We start from the raw sequence: 27,589 nt of genomic DNA, 5'->3' as shown, positions 1-27,589 counted from the left end.
CCAGCTCATCCTGGATTGGCCTCCAGAGCTTCACCCAGACCCTGGTAGAGACCCAGCCCAAGTCAGCAGGACGATCATGGCTCCACAGGCTTGTCAGGAGAGTCCATTCATTCAGCAATTATTGAGCACTTCCTGAATGCAGGGGCAACAAGAGGGCACATCAGACAAGGTCCAGGCTGGCTGTGTTTACTCTGCGGAAGTGGGTCCTGGCCACCGTTCATGAACATCAGAACCACTCTCCCAGGTCAAGCTGCCTGCAAAAGTAAAGCGGACACCAAAATATGGCAAATTCCCTGGCCATCCAGTAGTTAGGACTCAGTTCTCTTACTGCCAGGAGTGCAGGTGTGATCTCTGGTCAGGGAACTAAGATCCCACGAGCCACGCAGTCAAAAATTTTTTTCATTTTATAAAAGAGGTTGAGGGTGGCAGGAGGAAAAATACCCACCAGAATATGTAAGGGAAAATAAATTTAGATAAATAATAAAAAAAATCTCACTCTTTTATGTAGGCCTCGCTGAGCCAGGCTTTGGGTTGGGCGCCTGCCTCAGTTTTCTCGTTTAATGCTGTTTAATGATTGGCTGCCATTCAGCCTCATCCACACAGCCAAGCCTTCAAGGGCCTGAGGAACCAGCAGGAGACTGGCGCCCAGAGTGGGGCAAAAAGAGAGCTGAGGTCCTGGGCTGTCCAGGTCATGCCCAGAGCTGCAGCTGCTGCTTTTTCTGGGAAAGGCAGAGGCTGGCCCAGGCTGAGGTGTCTGGAATGTTCCTGACAGCTGGGGGATGGGGGGGCTGACCTTGGCCCCCCAGGCCTGGGAGAGGTGGAAAGATTGGGCATCCAGATTAGGCACCACCCTCCCCACAGAAGATTTAACTGGGCTCCTTTCAGAAGAGGGCACGGCCTGACGGCCATAAGGTGGAGTGTGAGCACAGCACTGTTTGGTTGCCGTGGAGACAAACAGGGCATGGGTGGTGGGCGGATCCAAGGAAGGTGATATACTGAGGCTGGGGCGCCCTCTTTTGGCCAAGGCCTCCTCTTTGACCTCAACCACCACTGAGGCTGGGCTTCCCTGGTGGCTCAGCTGGTAAAGAATCCGCCTGCAATGCAGGAAACACCAGTTCGATTCCTGGGTTGGGAAGATGCCCTGGAGAAGGAATAGGCTACCCACCCCAGCATTCTTGGGCTTCCCTGGTTGCTCAGATGGTAAAGAATCCTCCTGCAATGCAGGAGACTTGGGTTCAATCCCTGGGTTGGGAAGATTCCCCTGGAGGAGGGCATGGCAATCTACTTCAGTATTCTTGCTTGGAGAATATCATGGACAGAGCCCAGCGGGCTCCACCCCATAGGGTCGCCAAGTGTCAGACATGACTGAAGCGACTGACCATGCTCACACACACACCTCTGGGGCTGACTCTTCACATAAAGGGTTCATGGACACAGAGGCCCAGAGAGGGGGAGTGATTGGCCCTAAGTCACACAGCAAACAGTGTCAGGAACCCAGGCCTCCTAACTTTCACAGACATTCACTCATCAGATCTCCAGAACATACCCCAGTGGGCTGTGGGCAGACGCAAGGACGCCTGGCTGTCCAGGGCTTGCAGCAGAGGGAACAAAACTTCACAGAAAACAAAAGGAAGTATCCAGGGTACAGTGGGGTGGGGCCATGGTTGGGAGTCACCTGGCAAGTTTCCAAATAACTGATGCCCAGATTCTACACCCAGAAATTCTGATTTCATGGATCCAGGCTAAAGCCTGGGCATGGAGTTTTTTTAATGACTTAAAGAAGATAGATATTTTTCCCCCTTTCGTGTAAATGTCTGATGTAGACAGGGAGGGGCTGCAATGGCAACTCCACCCCTCAGCTTAGGGACTCAGGCCTGTTCCCATGCACTGCTGGAGACCTCGGGTCTTCCTGGTTCAAGATGGCAGCCGTATTTATGGCCGTATTCTTGCCTCAAGATTGGAAGGAAAGATGATGTGAAAACGGGCAGAGTGTCGTCAGAAGCAGCCACGTGACACTTGGACTTATTTCTGTTGACAAGACTTAGTTTAGTCACGTGGTCACACCTAGCAGAAGCAGAGACTAGGAGACATGTTAGATCTACTTTAGAATAAGAGGAGAATGGCTGGTGGAGAACAACGAGAAGTTTATGTTTTAATATTTATTTAATTTATGTTTGGCCGCACTGGGTCTTAGTTGCAGCTTTTCTCTAGTTGCAGTGTAAGGGCCTCGCTGTCCTGTGGCATGAGGGATCTTAGTTCCCAACCAGGGATCAAACCCACATCCCCTGCACTGGAAGGTGGATTCTTAACCACTGGCCCACCAGGGAAGTCCCTGCAATGAGCAGATTCTGATGCAAATTCTCAAAGGCTTCCATTCAGACTCTGAGCATGGAGATTTTTAAATGAGATGGTTGGATGGCATCACCAACTCAATGGACATGAGTTTGGGTAAACTCCAGGAGTTGGTGATGGACAGGGAGGCCTGGCGTGCTGCAGTCCATGGGGCCGCAAAGAGTCGGACATGACTAAGTGACTGAACTGAACTGGTGATTTTAACAAGAACTGAGATTAAGAACTGTTGTCCTGAGGGTTGACAAAAGGAAGGGATGGAGAACTTTCCTTGGTACCCCTTCAGAGAGGAAGGAAAAGCTGGAGCCTGGTCCTTGGGGGCACCCCTGGTAAGGGAAGGGGCAGATACCCCTAATTATGGCTCCCTCTTCTCTGCCCTCCAGAAGGGAATAAACACTTGAGCATCCATAGCCTTCAAACTTTACATATCTTATCCCATTTAATCATCACAACAACACTGCAAGATTAGCGCAGTTATTATTCCCATTTCACAGATGAGAAAACTGAGGTTTGGAGCTGCCCTGAGTCACACAGATGAATAAGCAGCACAAAACTGAGGTTGGAATCCAGGTCTAAGAGGCTCAGGATCCTTCCTGCTCAGAACCACGTTGCCTCCCACACTCCACTGTGTCTCCGCAGGTACAAAAATGACGTGAGAATTGACCCCCGCCTCTTTCCTGCCGGCAAGTATCGAATCACCAACAACTATGGACTGCTGACACTGGAGATCAGGAGGTGAGACCACGAGCCCCAGAGAGGCGCACGGTCCCAAGCCCCGGCGCTACCAAGGCCGGAGCAGGTCCAACCCCTCCTCAGAGCTAGGAACCACGTCAGCCTCAAAATAGTAAATGTGGGATGGACCCTCCTTTAATTCCTATAAAGTCAGATCAAATAGGTCTGAAGTGGGGCCCAGGAATTGGTATTTAACAGACACCCCCATGTGATTCCAATGTCTTAGAATACACAGTGAGAAATCTGGACTTGGCTAGCAGCTAGGCATGTGGGGAGAGTTCCTTGCTGGGGGCGAGAACACACACACATACACACACCCGTGCGTGCAAGGGGAAGCAGAAGAGAGAGTTAGGTAGGCCTTTCAGGAGGCAGTGAGTCTTAAGCACTGTGTTTAAGGAAGAGGCAGCGTGCTTGGAGAAAATGAGCACAATATTCCCCAAAGTACGCACTGTTCATATGAACTGCCAGGCGCTGAGCTCCTGCAGGTGCCAAGCCCTGTGCTCGCTGCTTTCCGAACATAGTTGTCAAAGCCCACCCTCATTCTCTCAAGGAAGCATTGTTGCATCCATGTAACAGATGAGAAAACTGAGGCTCTGAAAGATTAAGGCTCTTGCACAACTTGTACAGGGCAGGGCCTGGGGTTGAGTCAACTCTTTTCACCTGGGTTCTTTCCAATACACCAAACCCTCCACCTCAACCCACTGGGGCTCTGGGAGACACGAATATAAACAGGAGGCTCCAGAAGCCAAGTGGGGCTGCGTGGACATAAATACCAGACCCTCCAAGGCTCCACAGGGAGGTGCCCCATGGACCGCACCGTCGGGGACAGCACGCAGGGCCGGGGCAGCCTTGGGGAGCAGGTGGAACTGACCCGCAAGTAGGGGAGAAGAGGGGGCCCCAAGGGGCCTCTCTGCTTGCCGATGGGGCCAGATACGCCCTGCTGCCACGGTGGCCCTTGGATGGAGCCAGCCCCAGGCTCCACAAGGAACAGGGTTGGTCTGGCTGGTGGTGAGCCCCAGGCCTGGGCTTGAGAACACCTGGGCAACTGGCCCAGGTCTGGCACAGGCTGGCGGTGTGCCCGGGCATCTCCTGCTCCAGAGTTCTGCCCAGGAGGTGTTGACAGAGCAGGGAGGCCGTGCCTGAGAGCGGGCTTGTCCCCTTGAAGTGGGGTTGAATTCCAGTTGTTCTGTGACTCTGGACCAGTCACTTAGCTCAAATGATATCCTAACAATTGTATTTTCAAAGCACTTTCACCTTAAGCTGCGGTGTTGTTTTCCCCGTTTTTCAAAGGAGGGCCTGGAGGTGTAGAGAGGGACGGGGGCAGCCCAAAGTCACCCAGCTTCTCAGGGGCAGGCCCTGACCTAGAGCCTCCCATAACCACCCCCTTCCCCACTCACCCTGCTCTCGGGACTTGAGTTTTCCGTGGAGCCCAGTAGCCTCGGGGAAACATCTCCCTCCTCCTTTTCAGATGTACCATTGAGGACGCAGCCACCTACACAGTGAAGGTCAAGAACGCCTACGGCCAGGCCTCCTCCTTTGCCAAAGTCCTTGTCCGCAGTGAGTCCTCCCGTGCCCAACAGGCCAGGCAGCCCACAGCAAACCCTGGACAGGCAGATGAGGACGCGGGTGTGCGCCAGACACGGGGCGCGGCAGGGGTATTTGTCCTGGGATTGAGTAATCAGAGCAGCCACTGGGACTCCTGCTTCCCCAAGGCCTTCAAAGCAAGTGAGATTCTCCACCCTCAGGCTATACAACCTGTATCCCAATTCAGTGCCTGTTCGAGAGCAGGCTTGTCCCACCAGGTTGGGCTTGGGTCCAGATCCCAGGACCTCTGGGAAGGCGGCCTGGTCCCCAGCAGGGGCAAAGGCCGAGTCCTACCACCTCCCCTGCTGACTCTCACTGCCCTTTTTAGCTTCTGGTGCGTATTTCCCATTTAGCTCAGGCTCCTCTTGGGCATTGATCAGAGCCCAAAACAGAAGAGACCCTTGAGTCCACCAGACCCTAGACCACAAGCTTCCTCTGATGCTGATGGGCCGTGTGAGCCTGGGTGCCACCTCGCTTCCCTGACCTCCCCACCTGCAACGGGGAGCCCTCCTGCCACCTCAGATGCTCCCGTGGGTTAAATGAGATGGTTTAGGTAGAGCTTGGCTGCAGCAAGCTCTTGGGGAAAGATAATCCTCCTCCCCACCCTATCAGCCCATGGCCCAGGCAGTCTAGCCAAGAAGGCCACAGCTTTGAGCCTAAGTTCAGTTCAGTTCAGTCGCTCAGTCGTGTCCGACTCTTTGTGATCCCATGGACTGCAGCACTCCAGGCCTCCCCGTCCAACTCCCGGAGTTTATTCAAACCCATGTCCGTTGAGTCGGCGATGCCATCCAACCATCTCATCCTCTGTCGTCCCCTTCTCCTCCCGCCCTCAGTCTTTCCCAGCATCAGGGTCTTTTCAAATGAGTCAGCTCTTCACATCAGGTGGCCAAAGTATTGGAGTTTCAGCTTCAACATCAGTCCTTTCAATGAATATTCAGGACTGATTTCCTTTAGGATGGACTGGTTAGCCCAAGGCCTTGCCCTAAGGACCCAGAAAGAGAAACTTCATGTATGCAAATTCAAACACACACTCACTCACACACACACACACACACACTCACACACATACTGGGTGGCAGGCAGGCTGGAGTCCAGCCCCACCCCCCCAGCTCTCATCATTCCTTGTTAAACTGTCCTTCACAGCCTTTCCACCCCTCTTCCCTATTCCCCAAATAGCTCTTGAGAGGCAGTTGTCCCCGCTGCTGGGCCAGGCTCTCTGGGTGGAATCTGAGCCGTCCAAAGTCGAGTGCAAGGTCAGGCATCAGGCCCTCCAACCCTGCCTCCCTCTGTCCGCCTCTCCTTTCCATCACCTCCTCTGAATCCCCATCCCTCCCTCCATCAGAGCCTTCCCAGGGACCAGTGTCATGCAGTGGTTTCAGGCTCTTGGGGTGCTCGCTGGGTGATCATGCCTGTTTCCCCATCTGTATTAGAGGATAATGATGTCACCTACAGACAAGGCTGCTGTGAGGATTAAATGCCTTAAAAAGCAGCACGTGGTGCGTGCTATGTGAACAAAAACTGTTCTCACTGTCCCCTGGTGATCTGTGTCCACACCACCTTGGACTTCACCCTGAAGCCACCAGGAGTTTTTCCTAGTGCTGCCCTGAACCTACCAGAAATCCCAGTCTGACCATGCTCCACCTCTAGGACTCTGTGACCCTAGTAGTGGGTGGGTTTTGTCCATGGCGATTTTCCAGGCAAGAATACTGGAGTGGGTTGCCATGCCCTCCTCCAGGGGATCTCCCCAACCCAAGGATCAAACCCAGGTCTCCCACATTGCAGGTGGATTCTTTACCATCTGAGCCACCAGCGAAGCCCAAGAACACTGGAGTCAGTAGCCTATCCCTTTTCCAGGGATTTTCCTGACCCAGGAATCGAACCTGGGGTCTCCTGCAATGCAGGCAGCTCTTTACCAGCTTTACCAGCTTTACCAGCTGAGCTACCAGGGAAGCTCTTGGGAAGGAAAACACCATTTATTGAGCACCAACTATATGCCAGGGTCCTGCTAAGGGCTTTGTTCATGTGAACTCAGGTATTCAGAACCCACCTCCACCCCCAACAGGTAGGACTCAGGAAGGAACCAAGGCACAGATAGGCCAGGGAACGTTCTCCGAGCCTTAAAGGGAGGCCCTGCTAGACCAGGAGTTGAACGCACACCCAGAGGCCATGCCCCCAAAACCCAGTAGGAGTGAGGGTGCTGAGCCTTCTCTAACTCCCATTTGCTCTGGGTTTCAGCTTACCTGGGGAAGGATGCTGGCTTCGATTCGGAGATGTTTAAAAGTAAGGAGGCTGGGGAGGGACGGGCTTTCAGGGAGGAGGTATCTGGGGTCCCTTTAGAATATAACTGTCCATTCCCCACAAAGGGATGTCCACGTGGGGATTGCCTATAAACTGTTAATACTTGTGGACTGGCTTCTGGGGGCCCCTAGGCACCTCAGAGCTGCCCCTGGCCACTGGGCTGTCCAGTGGCCAAAGCTGAATGAGAAAAAGGCAAAGCCAAGCAGACAAATGGATATTTACCATTTCAGTTCACGTAGTACCACCTAAAGACATCTCTTCCCCACCCGCAGCCCCCAGCATCAGGCTCTTCTCGTTAAGACCACCTGGAGAACTGTGAATCTTGACCCAAAGGAGTGGGGACACCCCAGAAGGTCCTCCTCACTCCCATCTAAGCCCCAGGCTAAGCTGACACAGCCTCAGAAAACTTCTGTCCTAAATTTCTGTTACCACCAGGACTGATGTTTGGCCCCAGCGTGGACTTCACATCAGTGCTGAAGCCGGTCTTCGCCCGTGAGAAGGAAACCTTCTCCCTGAAGTGCCTATTTTCAGAAGATGTGTTGGACGCCGAGCAGAACATCCAGTGGTTCCGAGATGGTGAGGAACCCCGGTCCCAGCCCCCAGCCTGCAGAGGCAGAGATAGACCCCTGGTGGAGAGAGGAACTCAGCTATGCCTCTCCCCTAACCCGTACAAGCCGAGTGATGAGCGTGGACGAGGCAGAGGGAAGCTGAACAAGCCAGGTGGGCTCAGATCAAATCACCCTGCCAAGGGTCACTGAGTACTCACAGTGCCAAGCCTGCACTGGGTGCCAGGCCAGGGGGAGGCACAGACACGCCGTTAAGTCAGGGGGCCCTCCATCCGAGAGAGGGCAGGAAGCCAAAACACAACTGCAGCCTCTGCCCCTCTAGAGCCTCTGGTTGAGAGCCCTTTATGCACACGTGATCGCCATCAGCACCCTCGGGTGAGGACGTGTGAAGCAACAGGAACAGAGGCAAGCACAGGAGGCAGGTCAGCCTACGGAGGGTCAGGGCACTTGCCTCGGGCTTTTCAGAGTCAGTTTGTGGGTGCAGGCAAGAACTGCTACTCGTGAGCTGGAAGACCTCTGGGGGATCACAGGCCAGGGCTGGGGAAGGCCCAGTCAGCTCAGGCAGGAAGAGACGGACCAGCCAGGGAGGAGGCAGACGGCTGGACCTCCTGCCCTATTCATGACCAAGCCAGCAGCCGAAGGGCCAGGAGTGCAGCACCCTCAGCAGCTTGAGCCTAGGGAGGTGCCCCCTGGGGGCTGGGGGCAGAGGCGTAGAGAAGCCACGAGCCCTGAGAAACAGCTGTGATAACAGGCCGAGATGTCCCCCAGACCCGTAGATCCTTGGGAACAGAGGTGCTGACAGGCAGGAGGGGCCTTTGCAGGGACAAGGAGCAGCATGGTGCACAGCAGGACCTCGGGTGAGGCCTGGAGCCCCTGGCCCCTTCCCTGAGTCCCCAGCCCTCTCCCTAAGGTCCCAGCTGCCAACCTCCCACCCTCCTCCCCGACCCTGACCCTCCTCACCAACACCCCAACCCTCTCAGTAAGTCCTCTCCCCCTTTCCTGAGTCCCCATCCCCTGAACAAGCCCCCTCCCTTCCTTGAGCTCACAACCCCCACCCACCAAGCCCTATCTCCTTCCTTGAGCCCCCAGCCTCCCAAAGAGCCTCTGCCTCTCACACCAGGTCCCCACTGCTCTTGTTTCCACTTTCTCAGAGAACCTCCAACTCCTCACCGAGCCAGCAGCCCCCGGCCCCTTCCCCAGGTGCTCCCCACCCCCCACCCCCACCCCCACCAAGCCTGCTACAGAGGAGAGTTCAGAGACCACCTTGGCAGAGTCCTGAAGGTCACTACTCCCTTCCCCAACTCCCCAGCAGAGCCTCAGGCTCTAGCCTGGCCAACCGAATCTCTGCCTGTGAACCCCGAAGCACCTATGGGTTCCCGGCTGAGCTCCAGATCCCCCAGGAGCTCACCCTGGAACCCCTCTCCCCACAGGGAGGCTGCTGAGGTCCTCCGGCCGCCGGCAGATCCTCTACGCTGACCGCCAGGCAGTCCTGAAGGTGGCCTGCGCCTACAAGGAGGATGAAGGCCTCTACACAGTCCAGGTGCCTTCGCCCTTTGGGCTCCGGGAGCAGAGCGCCTACGTGTTTGTGAGAGGTAAGGGGTGGCTGGAGGAGGGCGCCCAGCCAGAGCCCAGGGACCAGGACTCTGCCTTGACCGACTTGCCGTGGGACACGTGGGCGAGCCCCCAGCTCCTTGGGGCCTCGGTGTCCCAGCTATATAGTGAATGCGGGTGTTGAGGCAGAGTCTTTCTAAGACTGCCCATGACCCTCCAAAGGGACCCAGCCTGAGATTCTCAGGCTTGGAGCTAGCTGGAGAGGAGGGCTGAGCGTGGGCTGGCATCCTTCTAGTCCTGCTTGATTTCTGCTTCCGGGTTTTGCCGCCTCACTGGCTGGATGACCTTGGGCGATTGGCTTTTCCTCTAGGAGATTCAGTATTCCCACCTGCAAAACAGAGAGTTGCTCTGGGACTCAAAGATGAATTGTGCCAATTGCTCAGGCAGATGGTGTAGAATGGGCCCCTAATAAACTGGACTCCCACCCACCCACCCCTAGATGCTGCTGTTTAAAAGAACAGGCTGTCATTCAGGTCTTGGTCTTCAAGATCAACTGCACCCCTGGGGGGTTCGTGAGAAGAAGGTGCTGGGTGGGAATGGGAGGGGGTTGGTTGCCGAGTGGACATTGACTAGAAGAGCCGCCCCTACTCTCTTCCCACGCCCCTCACCATCCCGGGTTTCAGATGCTGCGGCTGAGAAGCCAGGGGTCCCCGGCTCCCCCTTGAACGTTCGATGCCTGAATGTGAACAGAGACTGCCTCATCCTGACCTGGACCCCGCCCAGCGACACCCGGGGCAACCCCATCACTGGCTACTCCATAGAGCTGTGAGTGGGTCTCTTGAGTGGCAGAGCCCGCGGGGGGAGATGGTTCTGTGAGAACAAGGGCGGGGCCACAGGAAACAGGGACCGCATGCCTCTCCTGGGGACAGGGCAGGAGGTAGGTGTGTTATTTAGGGGCAACAGAAGGGTGTCCACCTCTGGAGGCAGCCGCTGCCCCTGGGCCCTTTACGGCACAAGCTGACCCTGGCAGGGGCAAACATCAGTGCTTGAAGCCTGAGCACACGAGGCTTCGGTGGCTACTCGCCTCCCTGAGTGACAGAGACCCAGGAGCACTGAGCCTGGAGGGAGGGGCTTTCCAGGAAGGGGAGGGCCTGGACGCGCCGCCTCCTCCACCCGCCAGCTCCGAGGCCCTAGCTGGAGGTAAGGCCTAATCCAACCACTTGAATGCTTACAACAATCCCTATCTGAGGGGGTAGGGGATGCTCTCGTGCTCCATTCTACAGATGAGGAAACTGAGGTACACTGCCCCATCCAGCCAGTGCGAGGAATGGCGGTACCCAGAGGGTGTAGAGATCCCAGACTCTGAGGGTCACCCTAGAACACACACCAACAGGGGAGTGGACAGTCCTCTGGGGAAATACTAAGTCACCCACTCATGAGCCATGTGACTTGGGCAAGTCATCTCACTCTTTAAACTCAGATCCCATTGGTAGAGTGAAAGTAATCACACCTAACCTCAAGGACCTTCAGGATTAAACAAGATGATGGATGTGATGGGCACAGCACAGCTCCAGCCCACAGGAGAGTTCCATGAAAGGCACTAGCTCTTTCGATTAGCATCCTGGTTGGTGAGAAGGCCTCCTGCGGACCCAAGGCTGGAGCCAGGCTTTTAAATGGAGAGCAGGTGTTTCCCTGGCCGAGACGAGCTGGGCGGACAGCCCAGGGTAGGGGAATGTCCTGGTAGAGGCTCAGACTGGGAGGGTGTGAGTCACGGGCAGGGGCTGAAGCCGGGGCTTCTCTCCCACAGGTGCCAGGGAGAGTCCGAGGAATGGGTGCCATGCCACCAGGCTCCCGGCGGGACCTGTCGGTGCCCAATCCAAGGCCTCATCGAAGGCCAGAGCTACCGGTTCCGGGTGAGAGCTATCAACAGAGCGGGCAGCAGCGTCCCCTCCAAGGCTTCTGAGCCGGTTGTCATGGGCGACCGCGACGAAGCTCAGAGGAAGACAGGTGGGCACAGAGGCCCTGAAGGACATGCTAGAGCATCTGTCAGTGCACACCCAGGACTGCCTCACACAGGAGACAGGCGAACGGCCCCCATTCTCAGCCCTGGTCCAGGAGACGAGACGCAGCCCAGCCCTCAGGAACCCCCAGTCTGATGGAGGAGACACAGCCTCAGTTCAGTTCAGTTCAGTCGCTCAGTCATGTCCGACTCTTTGCGACCCCATGGACCGCAGCCCACCAGTCTTCCCTGTCCATCACCAACTCCCGGAGTTTACCCAGACTCATGTCCATTGAGTCAGTGATGCCATCCAACCATCGCATCCTCTGTCGTCCCCTTCTCCTCCTGCCCCCAATCCCTCCCAGAATCAGGGTCTTTTCTAAGCAGTAAATTCTCCACATCAGGTGGCCAAAGTATTGGAGCTTCAGCTTCAACATCTGTCCTTCCAACGAACACCCAGGACAGATCTCCTTTAGGATGGACTGATTGGATCTCCTTGCAGTCCAAGGGACTCTCAAGAGTCTTTTCCAACACCACAGTTCAAAAGCATCAATTCTTCAGCGCTCAGCTTTCTTTATAGTCCAACTCTCACATCCAAACATGACTACTGGAAAAACCATAGCTTTGACACAGCCTCAGGGACCCCTAGTCTGATGGAGGAGACACGGTGCTGTCCTTAGCAGCCCCTAGCCTGAGGGGGAGGTAGAGCTTGTCTGATGAAAGAAACACAAATCTTAGCACCAGATGCTAATCTGGGGTGAAACCACAGCACCTTCTTCAGATGCCCTTAACCTGCAGGAGGGAAACTGCCCTGACTCAGAAGCTCCCAGCCTGGAGGGTGGAGGTGGGGAGGCAGAGAGTGGGGGACACAGCCCTCTCAGCCCCGAGGAGTCACCCTGACATGGGTGTGCTGTGCCCTTGGAATCCGACCCCATTGCTCCTCCTTTCTGTGCCCCTTTGCCCCCAGCGGGCAGAGCACCTCTGGGGTCTGAGAATGCCACCTGCCGAGGACACACAGAGAGGGGCCGAGAGGTCAGGACCAGGAGAAGGGGGAGGAATTTGCCCCCAGGGCGGGGCAGGCCCTGCCCTGTCCCTTTCTGACCCAGCCACACACCCTGCAGCCCTTAGTTCTCCACTAATGGGTTCCATTCTCCACCCTAGAGATTCCCTTTGATATGGGAAAAACCATCACGGTCAGCACAGATGACTTTGACGGTATGTGTGAACCCCCTGACACTTGGCTTTAAGACTCCAGCACTGCCCCCTTGTGGTCTGGAAGCTGGGACACAAACTGACCCGAGGCAGAAGTTGTCTGCGGGCATGGGTGGGGTGGTGAGCGTGGGCAGAGATCCGGGTGGGGGGCCAGGCTCTCGGGTGGGTGACTGCGCCCCTCCTGGGGGAAGCAGACATTGGGGAAAGTCTCCAGCAGGACGTGGGGAGACCTGGGCTCTGGTTCCAGCCCTGCCCTGCCCAGCCTTGCTGGGTGACTGAAGCAAGTTCCTGCCTCTTTTCTGGGCCCTGGCCCTGTCCTCTATGAAGTGGGGGGCTGAGAGCTGGGGTCTCTAAGGGCCCACACATCTCAGCCCCTGGGCGACTCTGGTTCCAGACTTTGTGACCATCCCCTCACCCCGACTAACGTCCATGGCAGCGAGATCCGTGAGGCCTACGTGGTTCTGGCCTGGGAGGAGCCGAGACCCCGGGGCAAAGCCCCGCTGACATACTTCCTGGAGAAGGTATGGAGACCCCTAGGGCCCCACCCCCAGACCAGCCAGAGAAATAGAAACACTGTGGGACCAGGATGTGAGGGGGAGTGGAGGTCCAGGGAGGCGCTGAGAGACCCCAGAGGCGTCCCCTGGGGAACCCTGATGAGAATTTCCTGTCTGAAAGTCCTGAACATAGCCCTACACAGAGGCAGGGGGGTGGATTAAATGACCTTTTGAGGTTATCTCCAGCTCTGGAAGGGATTTGAAGTGTTGAGGCAAAGGGGCTACTGACATTTAGATGGAGGAACCGGAGAGGTCTCCCTGAGAAGGTGAGTTTTGAGTAAAAGCCTAAAGGAAATGATGCTTCCCTCAAAGCTCAGTCAGTAATGAATCTATCTGCAATGCAGGAGACCCCGGTTCAATGCCTGAGTCAGGAAGATCCCCTGGAGAAGGAAATGGCAACCCACTCCAGTATTGTTGCCTGGAGAATCCCATGGGCAGAGGAGCCTGGCAGGCTACAGTCGATGGGATTGCAAGAGTCGGACACGACTGAGCGGCTAAGCACAGCACTAAAGGAAGTGAGGGGCCAGCCAGAGATCTCTGGGGGAAGAACATCCCAGGAAAAAAGACCAGCAAGTACAAAGACCCAGAGGCAGGGGTGGAGCCTGGCACCACTGAGGAGCAGCAGGGGGCCACGGAGCCTGGTGGGCCGACAAAGTGGAACATGGAACATGACCAGACAGATGGCAGGAGTCAGACCACGAAGCAGCTTTTACTCTGGGGAGACTCAGGGCTTGGGAGGGTTCTGAGCAGACACAGATGGGATTTGACTTGTGCTGTAAAAGCATTTCTCTGCCTGTCATTTGGAGAAAAGATTGAAGGGAGTTAAAGTTAGAAACAGGCAGACCAGATCAGAGGCTACTGAGATAACTCAGATGGTGAGAGACGACAGTGGCTCTGGATCAAGGTTCTGGAAGGAAGCATGAGAGAGGTTAACCATGGTTAGATTCTGGATAAATTTTCAAGGTAGAACCAGCCAGCTGGATTTGGGATTTGGGGGTATTTTTTGGTTGGTTGTTTTGTTTTATTTTTTGGCCGCACTGTGCAGCTTGTAGGATCTTAGTGCCCCAATCAGGGATCAAACCTGGGTCCTGGCAGTGAAAGCCCCAAGCCTAACCACTGGACCGCCAGGGAATTCCCCCAACTGAATTCACTGATGGAGCGTATTTGAGGGTGAGAAATGAGAGAAAGAATCCAAGAAGGCTTCCTGGACTCTGACCTGAGCAGCTGGAAGGATGGGTGCCTTTGACTAGATGTGGGCAGCACTGGCGTGGAGGCAAGTTCAGGGTCAGCTCCACGGAATGTGAGATGCTCAACGGGCATCCAGGTAGAGACATCACAGAGGCAGGTGAATCCAAAGCTCAGATATTGAGGGGCATCCTGGGGTGGGGAGAGAGGTTAATGAGAGCACGTGTGGGAAGTGCCCTCCCACTTAACCAACACCAAGTTTCTCTCCTTTGTCTCAGTCGGTCATAGGTAGTGGCACCTGGGAGGCCATCAACTCGGAAGCTCCTGTGAAATCCCCAAGATTCGCCCTCTTGGATCTGGAGAAAGGGAAGTCATACGTCTTCAGAGTGCGGGCGATAAACCAGTACGGCATGAGCGATCCCTCGGAGCCCAGCGAGCCCATCGCCTTGAGGGGGAAGCCAGGTACCTGGGATGCAGGAGACGGGCGCAGGCCAAGCCAGGCTGTCAGCACCGAAGCCTCGGGCCCCCGGTGGCTGCAGGGACAGAGCCACACACATTTTTCTGCTCCTGACCACTCTACCTATCACAAAGCCGAGAAGCAACATGATTACAGGCCTGTAAAGCTTCAGACCATCAAGAATTACATTTCTCTGGGCAAGAGGCTCTTGGAAGTACAGGCATTTTTTTTTCCAGATCAACAATTCGTGAGTTGCAGAATCCAGCTGGGTCCAGACAGGAGCTGTCTGTGACCAATGCCCCTCAGGGCTAAAGGTCTCCAACTAGAGCCTGATCCCCCTCCTGCAGCCAGGATTGAGCCCCTGGGCAGGCCTCCCGCCCTCTCCTTGGTCCCATCCCCCAGCCCTGCCTCATCAGGTGGAAAGAAAGTGAAAGTGAAAGTGAAGTCGCTCAGTCGTGTCCAACTCTTTGCAACCCCATGGACTGTAGCCTACCAGGCTTCTCCATCCATGGGATTCTCCAGGCAAGAGTACTGGAGTGGGTTACCATTTCCTTCTCCAGGGGATCTTCCCCACCCAGGGATCGAACCCAGGTCTCCCGCATTGGAGGCAGACTCTTTAACCTCTGAGCCACCAGGGAAGCCCTTGTGGGATGCAACCCCTCTCAATAGCAGCACAGCATGGACCTGGGCAGGTCATTTCTGAGCTGCAAACCTTGATGTCCTCACCTGCCAAACATACTGTTCTGAAGGTCTGGTTATCACCCCTCCCTCTGGCTCCTTCCTGAGCCTCCCAGCGGCAGCTTCATGCTAGTCCTGACTTGCCAGGGTTCCCTCTCTCCTCTGAGGCCTCTGGATTGTGGGGTCTTTCTCTCTTTGATAAGACCAGACGGGTCCCTGGAGCTGCCATCACCAACGAGTCTTTTAAGGAACCAACTGCAGCACAGCCCATCTGAGAAGAGCCTGATGTGCTGCAAGGCCTGTGTGGGGAAGATTGCCAAGTCCTAGATTTGTAGTGCTCAATAATGTAGGAAAAAAATAATATATATATATATATATATGCATATATTCAGGCTTCCCAGATGGTGCTAGTGGTAAAGAACCTGCCTGCCAATGCAGGAGATGTAAGAGACGCAGGTTCTATCCCTGGGTTGGGAAGATCCCCTGGAGGAGGGGCATGGCAACCCACCCCAGTATTCTTGCCCAGAGGCTCCTCTGTCCATGGGGTTGCAAAGAGTCAGACACAACTGACGCGACTTAGCTCACATGAATGCATGTACATATTCATCGTAAGTATAAATAGGTTGGTGGGCAGATGGAGTTTTTCTTTCATTCTAGTCTGGTTAACAATTAAGCTTGATTCAGGGTTCCAGCCAGTGAGTGGTTTGTGATTGGATGTGGGCAGTCTCTGGACCACAAGGTAGCCTTAGGGCAAGGTTCTGGTACACTTCAGAGAAGGAAAGGAGAGGAAAAGAAAAGAGAGGAGGGGAGGAGAGGAAAAAGAAAAGGAATTGACTTGTATTATGAAAGCAATTGGAGAAGGAAATGGCAACCTACTCCAGTATTCTTGCCTGGAGAATCCCAGGGACAGGGGAGCCTGGTGGGCTGCCGTCTATGGGGTCGCACAGAGTCAGACACGACTGAAGCGACTTAGCAGCAACAGCAGCAGCAGCATGAAAGAAAAAGTATTGCACAAAAGTAGGAAAATACAAAAGGAGCAAGAGAGAAGGAGAGAATGGAAGCGAGGGAGGGAAGGAAGGAGGGAAGGAGGGGCAAGAACACCCCACCCCCCAAAATTCCACTGACAGGGTAACCACTGTGAGAATCCAGGTACCTGGGCTTCTGGTCTTTCGATCACATGCCTACCAGTGCCTCTTCTTGAAAGTCCAATCAAGCCGTATGTAGAGCTTTGCATTCTACTTTTTTAAATTAACGTTATATCACAAACATACCCTCAGGTCTTGACATCCTCCTTGAAATCAAGGTTTTAGCATGTGAGGAGGACTCCATACATGGACACCCTCAGCTCCAGTTCTTGCCCACTGGTAGAGTCAGGTCTCGTGGATGGCCATGCCTGACCTTCAAGCCTGTCCCACCACCCAGCCTCCATCCACTGCCACTCTGCCTTCAACCTGAGACTGAAATTTGTGATGGGACCTTCCTGAGCCCAGGACCCCAAGTCTACATCTCAGCACCTCCCCTGGGCCAGGTACAGAGCCTGGCGCAGAGTAGGCATTCAGGAGATACTGGGTTTCTGTTGTATGGATGCTGAGTTCAGCCTTTGCCTTTTGACTTCAAAGGACCACTGGAACATAAGGAGAAGTGTCCAGGGGAAATGGAAGATGAGGCTCTAGAATTCAGGAGAGAGAGCAGGGCTGGCGGTAAAGCCTGGGGATTCACCTGCAGAGAAGTGAGGATTGAAGCCATGGGCATAGTGGACCCTCCATGCCTTTCTTGAAAAGAGTTCAAGAAAAACAGAGCAAGCCAAGGAACTGAGGCTTGGAGGAGTCTCAAATTTAGGGACAAAGGGAAGAGGGGAAAACATAAACAGATATGTAAGGAGTTTGAGAAATACAAAGAGTACTAGGAAGTTCCTGTATCTGACATCCATCCATCATCCATCCATCCCTCTGTCCATCCATCCATCCGTCCGTCCGTCCATCTTTCCATCCATTCATCCATCTATCCCTCCATCCATTCTCCCATCCATCCATCCAGAGATCTCTTCATTTAAAAAATCATGGCAGACCCACCTCAAGGAACATTGTCTGAGAAAGCCATGAAAGATAGTGTTTCAAAGGGAAACAAACTACGTTTCCTAGAGCTTGAAGATAAGGGCTGAGGAAAATTGTCAGATCCGGTAACTTCTAGGAGAGAAAGTGACAGTAAGGATTGATAAAAGAATTTTAATGAGGAAGTGGAAATGTTTGGAGGTGAGAGAGGACTTTCAGAATACAAGAGCCTGGACCGCATCTCTGGAACTGGGAAAGAGCTGCCCAAAGCCCCAGGGCATGTCTGAAGTGCTTGTGGCCACCCCCAGCCACCCCCACCCCCCATGCTGTGTGCACCCCTCTCTGCCTCTCCCACACCTCTCCCCCTTCCCAGCCATGGGACAGCATCTTCACTCAGCCCATATTTCTGTGTTTTAGCCACTCTCCCGCCTCCAACGCAAGTTCAAGCTTTCCGAGACACACAGACCTCTGTCTCCCTGACCTGGGATCCAGTGAAAGACAGCCCAGAGCTCCTGGGTTATTACATCTACTCCCGGGAGGCAGGATCATCTGAGTGGCGAACAGTGAACAACAAACCCATCCAGGGCAGCAGGTGAGTTTGCGCCCACCCTTCCTGTCTCAGAAATAATAATAACAGTAATAATGAGGAAGCCTGCCTTCCAAGACACGGTTGGGCACAGGGCACCGTTCTAAGCTCTTTTCATATGTTAGATCAATCAGTTCTACCTGCAATCCTAAGAACTTAGGGCTACTTTTCTGCTTCTTTGTGTGGCTGTTCTGGGTCTTCATTGTGGTACACAGGCTTTTCTAGTTGTGGTTCACAGGCTTAGCTGCCTCATAGCACGTGGGATCTTAGTTCCCCAACCAAGGATCAAACCCGAGTCCGCTGCAGTGTTAGGCAGATTCTTTACCGCTGGACTACCAGGGAAGTCCCAGGATTACTATTTTTATTGTCGTTGCACAGAAGAAGAAACTGAGGCACAGCACAGATAAGTAGCTTGCCAAACTTCCTTAACTAGTGAGTGGAGGAACCAGGACTTGCCCCGGACGGCCTCTTTTCTGGCAAACACTCTCTAAGGGCACGCTGTTTGGAGATAGCAGGGACTGGCTAGGTCTCGTCCTTCCGGAAGCTTAGAGACAGAGAAGCAGAGCGTACAGGCCGGGAGGCCAGGGTTTAGGCTCCTCACCCACCCTCATTCACCAGGGACCTTGGCACAGAGACTCGCCCTCTCTGACCCTCAGCTCAGCCTGCCTGTCCACCCCACTCCCCTCTGAGCCTCCCTCCTCACTCAGTGGCCTCATCCTTGCAGGCAGAAGCCTCAGGCTTCTGCACTCATGACTTCTCTCCATTTTGAGGCCCTGTGGGATCAGGGACTCAGTCAATGGCACATACCCCCCATTCCATCCGATGACTGACCAGGCCCTGAGCACATCTGCGGGTTCCCCTCACCCTGGGCTGCAAGATCATTTCACCCAAAGAAAGAGACAGGACCTGGCGCCCCACTGGCTCACGGTGCCTCGCAGTCACTCACGCTTTGTCACCGCTAAAGTTTGGGTTTGAGACAAATGAGAGTCCAAGTTATCCTTAGAATGACATCTCCCCAAGGACTTGCATCCAGGTGGGCATCCCTGGGCTGGGGGGGAGCGGGGGCTGAGCGAGAGTCACATGACAAGAGTGGCGTGTCGGAAGAATGTGTCACACGTGGGAGTGACCATCCAGAGAGCTCATCACACGTGTGTATCTCATCGGTTACGTGTGTCGGGGCTGGAAAGAGGTTTAACACAGCTGCCCGGGAGTGTTGCCTGAGGTGGTGCCTAAAGCGAGCTCGGCTGGAAGGCAGGGCCTGGTTCACCACCGTGCCACGACCTCCTCAGAAGCTGGCTCACAGGAGATGCTCAAAAAAGACTTGAGTGAATGAATAATGAACGGGCAGGCACTGCGCTGGGATTCAGGAGGCCTGGGCTGCAGCCCATTCCTAGTGGGCTGTGTGCTCTTGGCTCCCCTCATTCCTCCTGCAGAAGACCTTCCCTGCCTGTAAAATGAAGACACTGGTTTGATCCATAGGGGCCTCTCCAGCCTTCCAACATTCAACTCCTTAAGGTCAACTGACCAAGAGAGGCTCCCTATAGAACAAGATTTGCTCCAGGAAAATGTTGCTAAGTGGAGAAGGGTTCACAGTCTGGGTCTTACTGAGAAGGGACAGGATGGGAGGACATTTTTCTCTAAGCCAGAGTATCCTTGTATGTCTCTGGCTGATGATTCTCTTTGGGGGTCTTTAAAGGGACTCTATTTTGGAGTTACAGCATTTGTACAGATGAAAAGACCACTCGTGTTCCCAGGATGGGGCCCAAAGTCCTGGCGATCTACTAGATAGCTTGGTTCAGGGGTTGGCTCCCTGGGCCTTCAAATGGTACCTTTCCCAAGGTATTTGCTTTTTTTTTTTTTAATTTTACTGCCATGGTGCACAGGCTTCTCTGTAATTGTGGCTCTCAGGCTTAGTTGCCCTGTGGTATGTGGGATCTTAGTTCCCCAACCAGGGATCGAACCTGTGTCTCCTGCATTGCAAGGCAGATTCTTAACCACTGGGCCACCAGGGGAGTCCCCAGCATGTTTGCACTTTAATGACAGGCTCTAGAAGTCACAGCCTTTAAAATCTTAAGGACCTCACCCTCCAGGATGCAGGCATCACTTTGGGGGCAGGGGCAAGGTCTTTAGGTGAGAACTGAGGCCCTCCAATCCTGCCACGCTGGGGGCCACTTAGCCCGCTCAGGGTTGTTCTAGAAGTTTCAGGGATGTCTCCGAACTGTTTGGCCTTCCCTGAAGGCAGCACATGTCTCTCCCAGGTTTACAATTCCCGGGCTAAGGACGGGGAAGGAGTATGAGTTTTGTATCAGGTCCGTCAGCGAGGCCGGAGTCGGGGAGAGCTCAGCCGTCACCGAACCCATCAGGGTCAAGCAGGCTCTGGGTGAGTCCACAGGGCAGGTGCAGCCTGCAAGCCTTGAGGGTGGGCGGCCGTGGCCTGGGAGAGAGCTGGGGGCTCACTGACCATCTCTTGGAGGGTCCAATCCGGAGGCCACAGGGCAGAAGCCCCCCTGACCACCCGATCCTTTGAGGAGAGAGTAACAGTGGCCTGAGACCAGCGTGGAGGCTCAGGTGTCCTCCATGTAGCAGAGTCAGAGTTATCAAGGGACACCGCCAGCTAAGTCAGCGCCCCCAGAGCAGGGTGGGCACCCACCAGGGGAGGCTCTCTACCTCCCTCGGGCCCCACTGCCCAGTCTGGCCATGCCCTGGGAGCAGTGACCCTCACCCCCTTTCCTCCCTGTAGCAACACCATCTGCACCATATGACTTCGCCCTCCTGAACTGCGGGAAAAATGAAATGGTCATTGGATGGAAACCCCCGAAGCGGCGTGGAGGGGGCAAGATCTTGGGTTACTTCCTGGACCAGCACGACTCCGAGGAACTGGACTGGCACGAGGTCAACCAGCAGCCCGTCCCCACCCAGATTTGCAAGGTGAGGCTGGAAGGCGGCCACTGGCCTGCGGTCCTGACTTACGCAGGCAGAGACCAGAGGTCGGGGCTGGAGGTTCTGAGGCTGAGAGACCTCAGGCCCCTCGGTCTGCACGATCCAGCTGATTGTCAAGGGCAGACCAATCTCACCGAAAGTCCCCACAGACCTCCTGCTGTCAGCTCGATCCTCTGTCTCCCCAGCCTCGGCCTTCACAGTCTGTGTTTCTGCTCTTCAAGGTCAGCAACCTCCATGAAGGTCACTTCTATGAGTTCCGTGCCCGGGCCGTAAACTGGGCAGGTGTTGGGGAGCTGTCGGCACCCAGCAAGCTGTTTGAGTGTAAAGAGTGGACGATGCCCCAACCAGGTGAGCAGCCAGGAGGAGCCGAAGCCCAGTACCAGTCCTTGCCTCCCTCCCCAAAGCTAACCAGTGAAGATGAACATCACCGCCCTGCTCTCTTTCCCCTGTCCCCTTCCACCAATGGGCCCGTAATCTTATCCACAGATGATCGTAACCCAGGCAAGTCAAGAGCCCTGACCTTGGCCATTGACTGGCCCTGCACCCCCGTCCAAATTAACTCTCTAGCTCAGCACTCCATCAGAGCTCTGATTCTCGCCACAGGCCAATCCCAAACCCCAAAGGCACACGGCTAGGTGACCAGCTCATTCCAGTTTGCCCAGCACGTTCCCTGAATTATCATCAAAAGTCCCGTGTTCCAGTCCTGGACAAAGTGCCACATGAGCGTTCTCACAAGGTAGCCCTTCACCTCCCACTTAGGAAGGGAGGATGCCAGCCTCCCACCTTTCTGTTTAGCTCAGTTCTGTTTTCTGCACAAACCTTTTACCTGAATGGCAGATAGTCACTCTGTGTGAGGCCTGAGACAACGTTATAAACAACTGATACTTACTGGGTCCTAACAATAAGGTGTATTGACACCTCCCATCAATTCTGTCATTAATGCTCACAGCAGCACTCTTCTATAAGAACTATTATTATCCCCATTTTACAGATGAGAGTCAAGAACATAGAGGTGAAGTAACTTCCCAGAGTCCGCATGGCCTGAAAGGGTGGAGCTGGGACCTGAACCCCACACCCTGAACTTCTACATTAAACACTGAAATGCCAAAGAGATCAAACAGATGAATGCCGTGTGGGGGCTGGGAATGAGGAGGATCAGGGATGTTTCCCAGAGGAAGTGCTACTGGATACACTCTGAAGAGTTAACTCTATTTCTGAGCCAGACCAAGCTTTGCCATGAAGCCAAGGAGGGTCAGGTCTCCACCAGGCCCTGAGCAGGCACTTCCAGGCCTGGGAGGGACCGGAAGATGGACAAGCTTGCTGACTTACCACCCGCTTGCCTCCTGACTGTGTGGCTGGCATTTGGCTGCCTGGCTGGGTGCCTGGCTGCCCTTCTCCTTCTCTCACCCATCTTCCCACAGGGCCCCCATACGATCTGCGGGTGTCTGAGGTGCGGGCCACCTCCCTGATGCTGGCGTGGGAGCCCCCTCTCTACCGAGGGGCTGGACCTGTCACAGGCTACCGCATCAGCATCCAGGAGGAAGGCTCTGAGCAGTGGAAGCCAGTCACTCCAGACCTCATCTCTGACACCCACCTGAGGGTGAGTCCCCGCCCTGCCACAGGATATGGCAGGATTCCAGGACATCACTGCCCTCACTTACTAGCAGAGGATCAGAAAGGGGGTGTGGCTTAGCCAGGGTCACAAAGCAAGTTGGCAGTAGGTCCGGCTGGCAGGTTGGCCTTAACTTGCTCTGTGCTGAGTAGACTCCTCCTGAAAACCTCACTTGTGATCAGCAAGGTGTAGCAGCATTTGGGTGTGCATATCCCTCTTTAAAACACTTATTTATTCTTTGCTTTTGGCTGTGCTGGGTCTTTGCTGCTGAGAGGGGGTTTTCTCTTGTTGCAGAGAGCAGGGGCTACTCTCTAGCTGTGGTGCCCTGGGTTCTGATTGCAGTGGCTTCTCTCCTTGCAAAGCACAGGCTCTAGGGCATGTGGGCTTCAGCAGTTGTGGCGCACGGAGCTTAGTGGCTCTGTGGCATGTGGAATCTTCCCGGACCAGGGATTGAACCCATGTCCCCTCCTTTGCTGGGTGCATTCCTATCCATTGTACTGCCAGGGAAGTCCTTGATATGCACATCCCTTAAGCTAGAAGTTCTGCTTCTAGGACTGAACTGAAGAGGAGCAATTAGTCAAATGCACAAAGACCTCAGGACAGTGATGCTCATTGGAGTGTTGTTTTTGAAGGCAAAAGCTGGAAACAGCTTAAACGTCCATTTAAACATTTGTTTAAATAGATCACAGTGTATCCTTGATGCGAACTCAGTGCCAGGGAGTGTAAAGACTGTGGGAGTTTAAGGAGCAGCAATAGTACATACAACAAGGTAGAGCTACATGTAAGTTTTGACACAAAAATATATCCATCATGTGTGGCTAAAAAAATGCACAATACACAGCAGGATATTTATATGTTCAGTTCAGTTCAGTCGCTCAGTTGTGTCCGACTCGTTGCAACCCCGTGAATCGCAGCACGCCAGGCCTCCCTGTCCATCACCAACTCCCGAGGTTCACTCAAATGCACGTCCATCGAATCGGTGATGCCATCCAGCCATCTCATCCTCTGTTGTCCCCTTCTCCTCCTGCCCCCAATCCCTCCCAGAATCAGGGTCTTTTCCAATGAGTCAACTCTTTGCATGAGGTGGCCAAAGTATTGGAGTTTCAGCCTCAGCATCAGTCCTTCCAATGAACACCCAGGATTGGTTGGTCTCCTTTAGGATGGACTGGTTGGATCTCCTTGCAGTCCAAGGGACTTGCAAGAGTCTTCTCCAACACCACAGTTCAAAAGTATCAATTCTTCAGCACTCAGTCTTCTTCACAATCCAACTCTCACATCCATACATGACCACAGGAAAAACCATAGCCTTGACTATATGGACCTTTGTTGGCAAAGTAATGTCTCTGCTTTTGAATATGCTATCTAGATTGGTCATAACTTTCCTTCCAAGGAGTAAGCATCTTTTAATTTCATGGCTGCAATCACCATCTGCTATGATTTTGGAGCCCCCAAAAAATAAAGTCTGACACTGTTTCCACTGTTTCCCCATCTATTTCCCATGAAGTGATGGGACCAGATGCCATGATCTCAGTTTTCTGAATGTTGAGCTTTAAGCCAATTTATTCACTTTCCTCTTTCACTTTCATCAAGAGACTTCTTAGTTCCTCTTCACTTTCTGCCATAAGGGTGGTGTCATCTGCATATCTGAAGTTATTGACATTCCTCCTGGCAATCTTGATTCCAGTTTGTGCTTCTTCCAGCCCAGTGTTTCTCATGATGTACTCTGCATTTAAGTTAAATAAGCAGGGTGACAATATACAGCCTTAACGTACTCCTTTTCCTATCTGGAACCAGTCTGTTGTTCCATGTCCAGTTGCTTCCTTATGTTAGATAACATTTAATAGGGGTTTCCCTGGTGGTTCATGGGTAAAGAACCCACCTGCAGTACAAGAGACGCAGGTTTGATCCCTGGGTTGGGGAGATCCCCTGGAGGAGGAAATAGCAACCCACTCCAGCATTTTTGCCTGGAAAAATCCCATGGACAGAGGAGCCTGGCAGGCTACAGACCATGGGTTCACAAAAGAGGCAGACACAACTGAGCAACTGAGCACGCAACATGTAATATATGTATATCACATTGTATATTAATGACCATATATGCATACACATGTTTCTTAATTTCGATGAGAAGCAAATTCTAAACTCTTTGGACAAATGATAAATCTAGCAAAATCACTGGTTTTATGCACCTGTGGTGGTTGCTTTCACTTCCACATGTGTAGAAGGGAAAACACAAACAATGCTTTTCTGGCATTACAAAGACAACTCACGCAGATTTGTCTTGTGCGAAAACAAAGGTGTCCACTGAAGCATTCTTGGTGGTGATTTAGTCGCTAAGTCGTGTCCAACTCCTGGGACCCAATGGACTGTAGCCCGCCAGGCCCCTCTGTCCATGGGATTCTCTAGACAAGAATACTGGAGTGGGTTGCCTTGCCCTGCTCCAGGGGATCTTCCCAACCCAGGGATCGAACCCAGGTCCCCTGCATTGTAGGCAGATTCTTTAACACCTGAGCTACAATGGAAGCCCGTAGCATTCTTAACAGACACAAATTACTAACAAACAGTCCATCGGATCACAGACTTCCAGATGGTAGTATCTGTCTCTGAAGACAACATGTCTCACAGGCCTCCTTGGTTTAAGGAAAGTTCCATGAGATGTACTCAATTTTATCTTCTGCAGCTCTAAGGAGAGAGGGAATATTTTCTCCAACTCATTTTCCTGAGGCATCTCTCACCAGCAGGCAGGAGGGTGTGTGGGTTTCAACACCACAGGTGAACACTCTGTTAGCACCAAGAGGAAAGAAAAGCATGCTCAAGAGACCCAAAACAATGTGGAAAGAAGATGCTAACAAGCAGACTATGGTGCGTGTCACATTTCAATGTGGTCTGAGTGCTAAGTCGCTTCAGTCATGTCCGAATTTTTGGGACCCCATGAACTGTAGCCCATCAGTCTCCTCTGTCCATGGGATTTCCCAGGCAAGAATACTGGAGTGGGTTGCTATGCCCTCTTCCAGCGGATCTTCCCTACCCAGGGATCAAACCTGCATCTCTTACGCCTCCTACATTGGCAAGAGGGTTCTTTACCACTAGCGCCACCAGGGAAGCCCTCAACATGGTTTACACGCATTTAATACAAGTACTAATGGATTTTTACAATATTGGCAATTTTGGTCATCTCTAGAGATGGGAATACCAGGGGAGCCTTCACTTTATATTCTTTTCTATTGCTTTGATATTTCCCCCAACAAGCATGCATTTCTTTCATAGTCAGAAAAGAGTAAAAATATTTCATTTTGAAACAATAATATTAAGTCTTAACTGAATCACAGAGGGATGAGAGCCCATGGGATGCTCTGAGATTCTGCAGCTGCTGCCCCCATGGAAGCCGGCTCCCTGCGGTAGAGTCAGCCAGTGCTGGACAGCTGACCCTCGAGAGCCACAGGAGATGGCTGGTCCCTCTGCTCTCCAGGGTCGGGGAGCTTCAGTGACTTGGCAGCATTTCTGCGTGTGGATGATTGGCTGGCATTCACTCAACACTTCTGGACACCTCCTTAGTGCCAGACCGGGAACTAGATCCTGGATGTAAAAAGCTCAAGGCTCAAGTCACAGGCCTTGGGGAACCGGCAATTACAATACTGTGTGTCATACAATCGAGGCAGGTTCAGGGAATTCTGGGCGCTCCAAGCAGGAAGGTAAGAGATCCTTCCTGGACTCGTCCCATCTGCCACGCTGAGTGGCTGAGGATGAGTTGGAGTTGCTAGACCAAGAGGAGGGGAGGGCATTCCAGACAGAGGGCTCTGCGAGGGCTAAGGCAGGGAGGCATGAAGCAATGTGACGCATGGGGGACCCTGAGGAGTCAGGGAGTGAAGGGGCACAGAGCGGAGGAAGAAGACAGAAGGCTGAAGATGGTTGGATGAGGAAGACTTTGGTACGAAGCCCAAAATCTGAAGTTCACCCTGAAGGCCACTGAAAGAGTTAAGTGTAATCAGACTGGCATCTTGGAAAGATTGGTAGAGGGAACTATAGACCGAGAAGATGGGTCTAGAGACAGAGGTGCCATCTAGGAAACTGTTGCACTAATCCCGGTGAGAGAAAAAACACTTTAATCAAGGCATGGCTGGGACACAGAGAGGTCACATTCAGGAAACGTTAGACGGACTTCCCTGGCGGTACAGTGGATAAGAATCCACTTGCAAATGCAGGGGACATGGGTTCAACCCCAGGTCCGGAAAGATTCCACATGCCATGGAGCAACTAAGCCCATGTACCACAGCTACTGAGTCTGCACGGTCCAGAGCCTTGCTCCACAACAAGAGACCCCACCTCAGTGAGAAGCCTGTGCACTGCACCTGGAGAGCAAGCTGTGCTCGCTGCCAGTAGAGAAAGCCCATGTGCAGCAACAAAGACCCAGCACATCCAAAAATCAATCAATAAATTAAAAAAAAAAGAAACGTTAGGGAAATAAAATGGGAACTTTGGTGATGAGAGGTTTAGGGCTCAAGAAAAAGACGTCAAAGATGATCCCCAAGCTTGTTTCCGGGGTGATGGATGGAGGAGAGGCGGGGGACCCAGGAGGAGAAAGAGTTTTCTTGTGAGGAAGCTGATGGCAAGCTAAGCCCCAAGCAGATGGAGTTCCAGGTGTCACAGGCATGGGAGGTAATCTCAGTGGAGATGCCTGTCTGAAGCTGGAGCTCAGGAAGGCAACATGCCCCCAACCTGTCCCTTCCTCCGGGCAGCCTGCTCCCCCTGCCCCCCTGGGGTGGATGGTGATCAGTCAATCCCCTGCAGCCGTGGCCAGAGCTGCAGGAAGGGCGGGCCTCTGCCCTCCTCAGGGCTCACTCTTACCCCCTCCTTTCTTCCAGATTTCTGATTTGCAGCCGGGGAAGACCTACATGTTCCAAGTACAGGCTGTAAATTCAGCGGGCCCAGGGCAGCCATCCATGCCCACCGACCCGGTACTCCTGGAGGACAAGCCAGGTAGGGGGAGGGGGAGGGGAGGATCCGCAGCAGGAAGATGGACTGGCTGGGCCTCCCCTCCCCTCTATACCCCTTCCTGCCCATTTCTCTCCCAGCCCCCACTCTCCTTTATTTCTGTGGGATCCTGAGATGGATCCTGAAATCTGAACACACGGTCTCTTTCTACAAGATGGGTCCTCCATCCTTGATATGCCACGTTCCTAAACTCTTACAACTCTTCGTGGATACTTAAAATAATAGCCAGCTGCATTTCAGATA

The 27,589-nt window shown here is 53.6% G+C and overlaps 1 protein-coding gene across 1 annotated transcript in view; it reads left to right on the top strand.

Annotated features, from left to right (window-relative positions):
- The window catches only part of MYOM3 (myomesin 3), a 52,634-nt gene that overhangs the window by 7,001 nt on the left and 18,044 nt on the right, over window positions 1–27,589 (top strand). Inside the window, 17 exon segments of the mRNA XM_005900721.3 lie at window positions 2,989–3,084; window positions 4,550–4,638; window positions 6,901–6,945; window positions 7,399–7,539; window positions 8,960–9,121; window positions 9,764–9,905; window positions 10,888–11,087; window positions 12,241–12,294; window positions 12,686–12,703; window positions 12,706–12,812; window positions 14,309–14,492; window positions 17,634–17,808; window positions 20,061–20,182; window positions 20,543–20,730; window positions 20,964–21,090; window positions 22,164–22,342; window positions 27,217–27,331. Coding sequence (XP_005900783.2) covers window positions 2,989–3,084; window positions 4,550–4,638; window positions 6,901–6,945; window positions 7,399–7,539; window positions 8,960–9,121; window positions 9,764–9,905; window positions 10,888–11,087; window positions 12,241–12,294; window positions 12,686–12,703; window positions 12,706–12,812; window positions 14,309–14,492; window positions 17,634–17,808; window positions 20,061–20,182; window positions 20,543–20,730; window positions 20,964–21,090; window positions 22,164–22,342; window positions 27,217–27,331 — 2,144 coding nt within the window.

This window comes from Bos mutus, chromosome 2, assembly GCF_027580195.1.
Source record: "Bos mutus isolate GX-2022 chromosome 2, NWIPB_WYAK_1.1, whole genome shotgun sequence".
NCBI classification, from domain to species: Eukaryota; Metazoa; Chordata; class Mammalia; order Artiodactyla; family Bovidae; genus Bos; species Bos mutus.
This window is presented reverse-complemented; position numbering and strand designations above follow the sequence as displayed.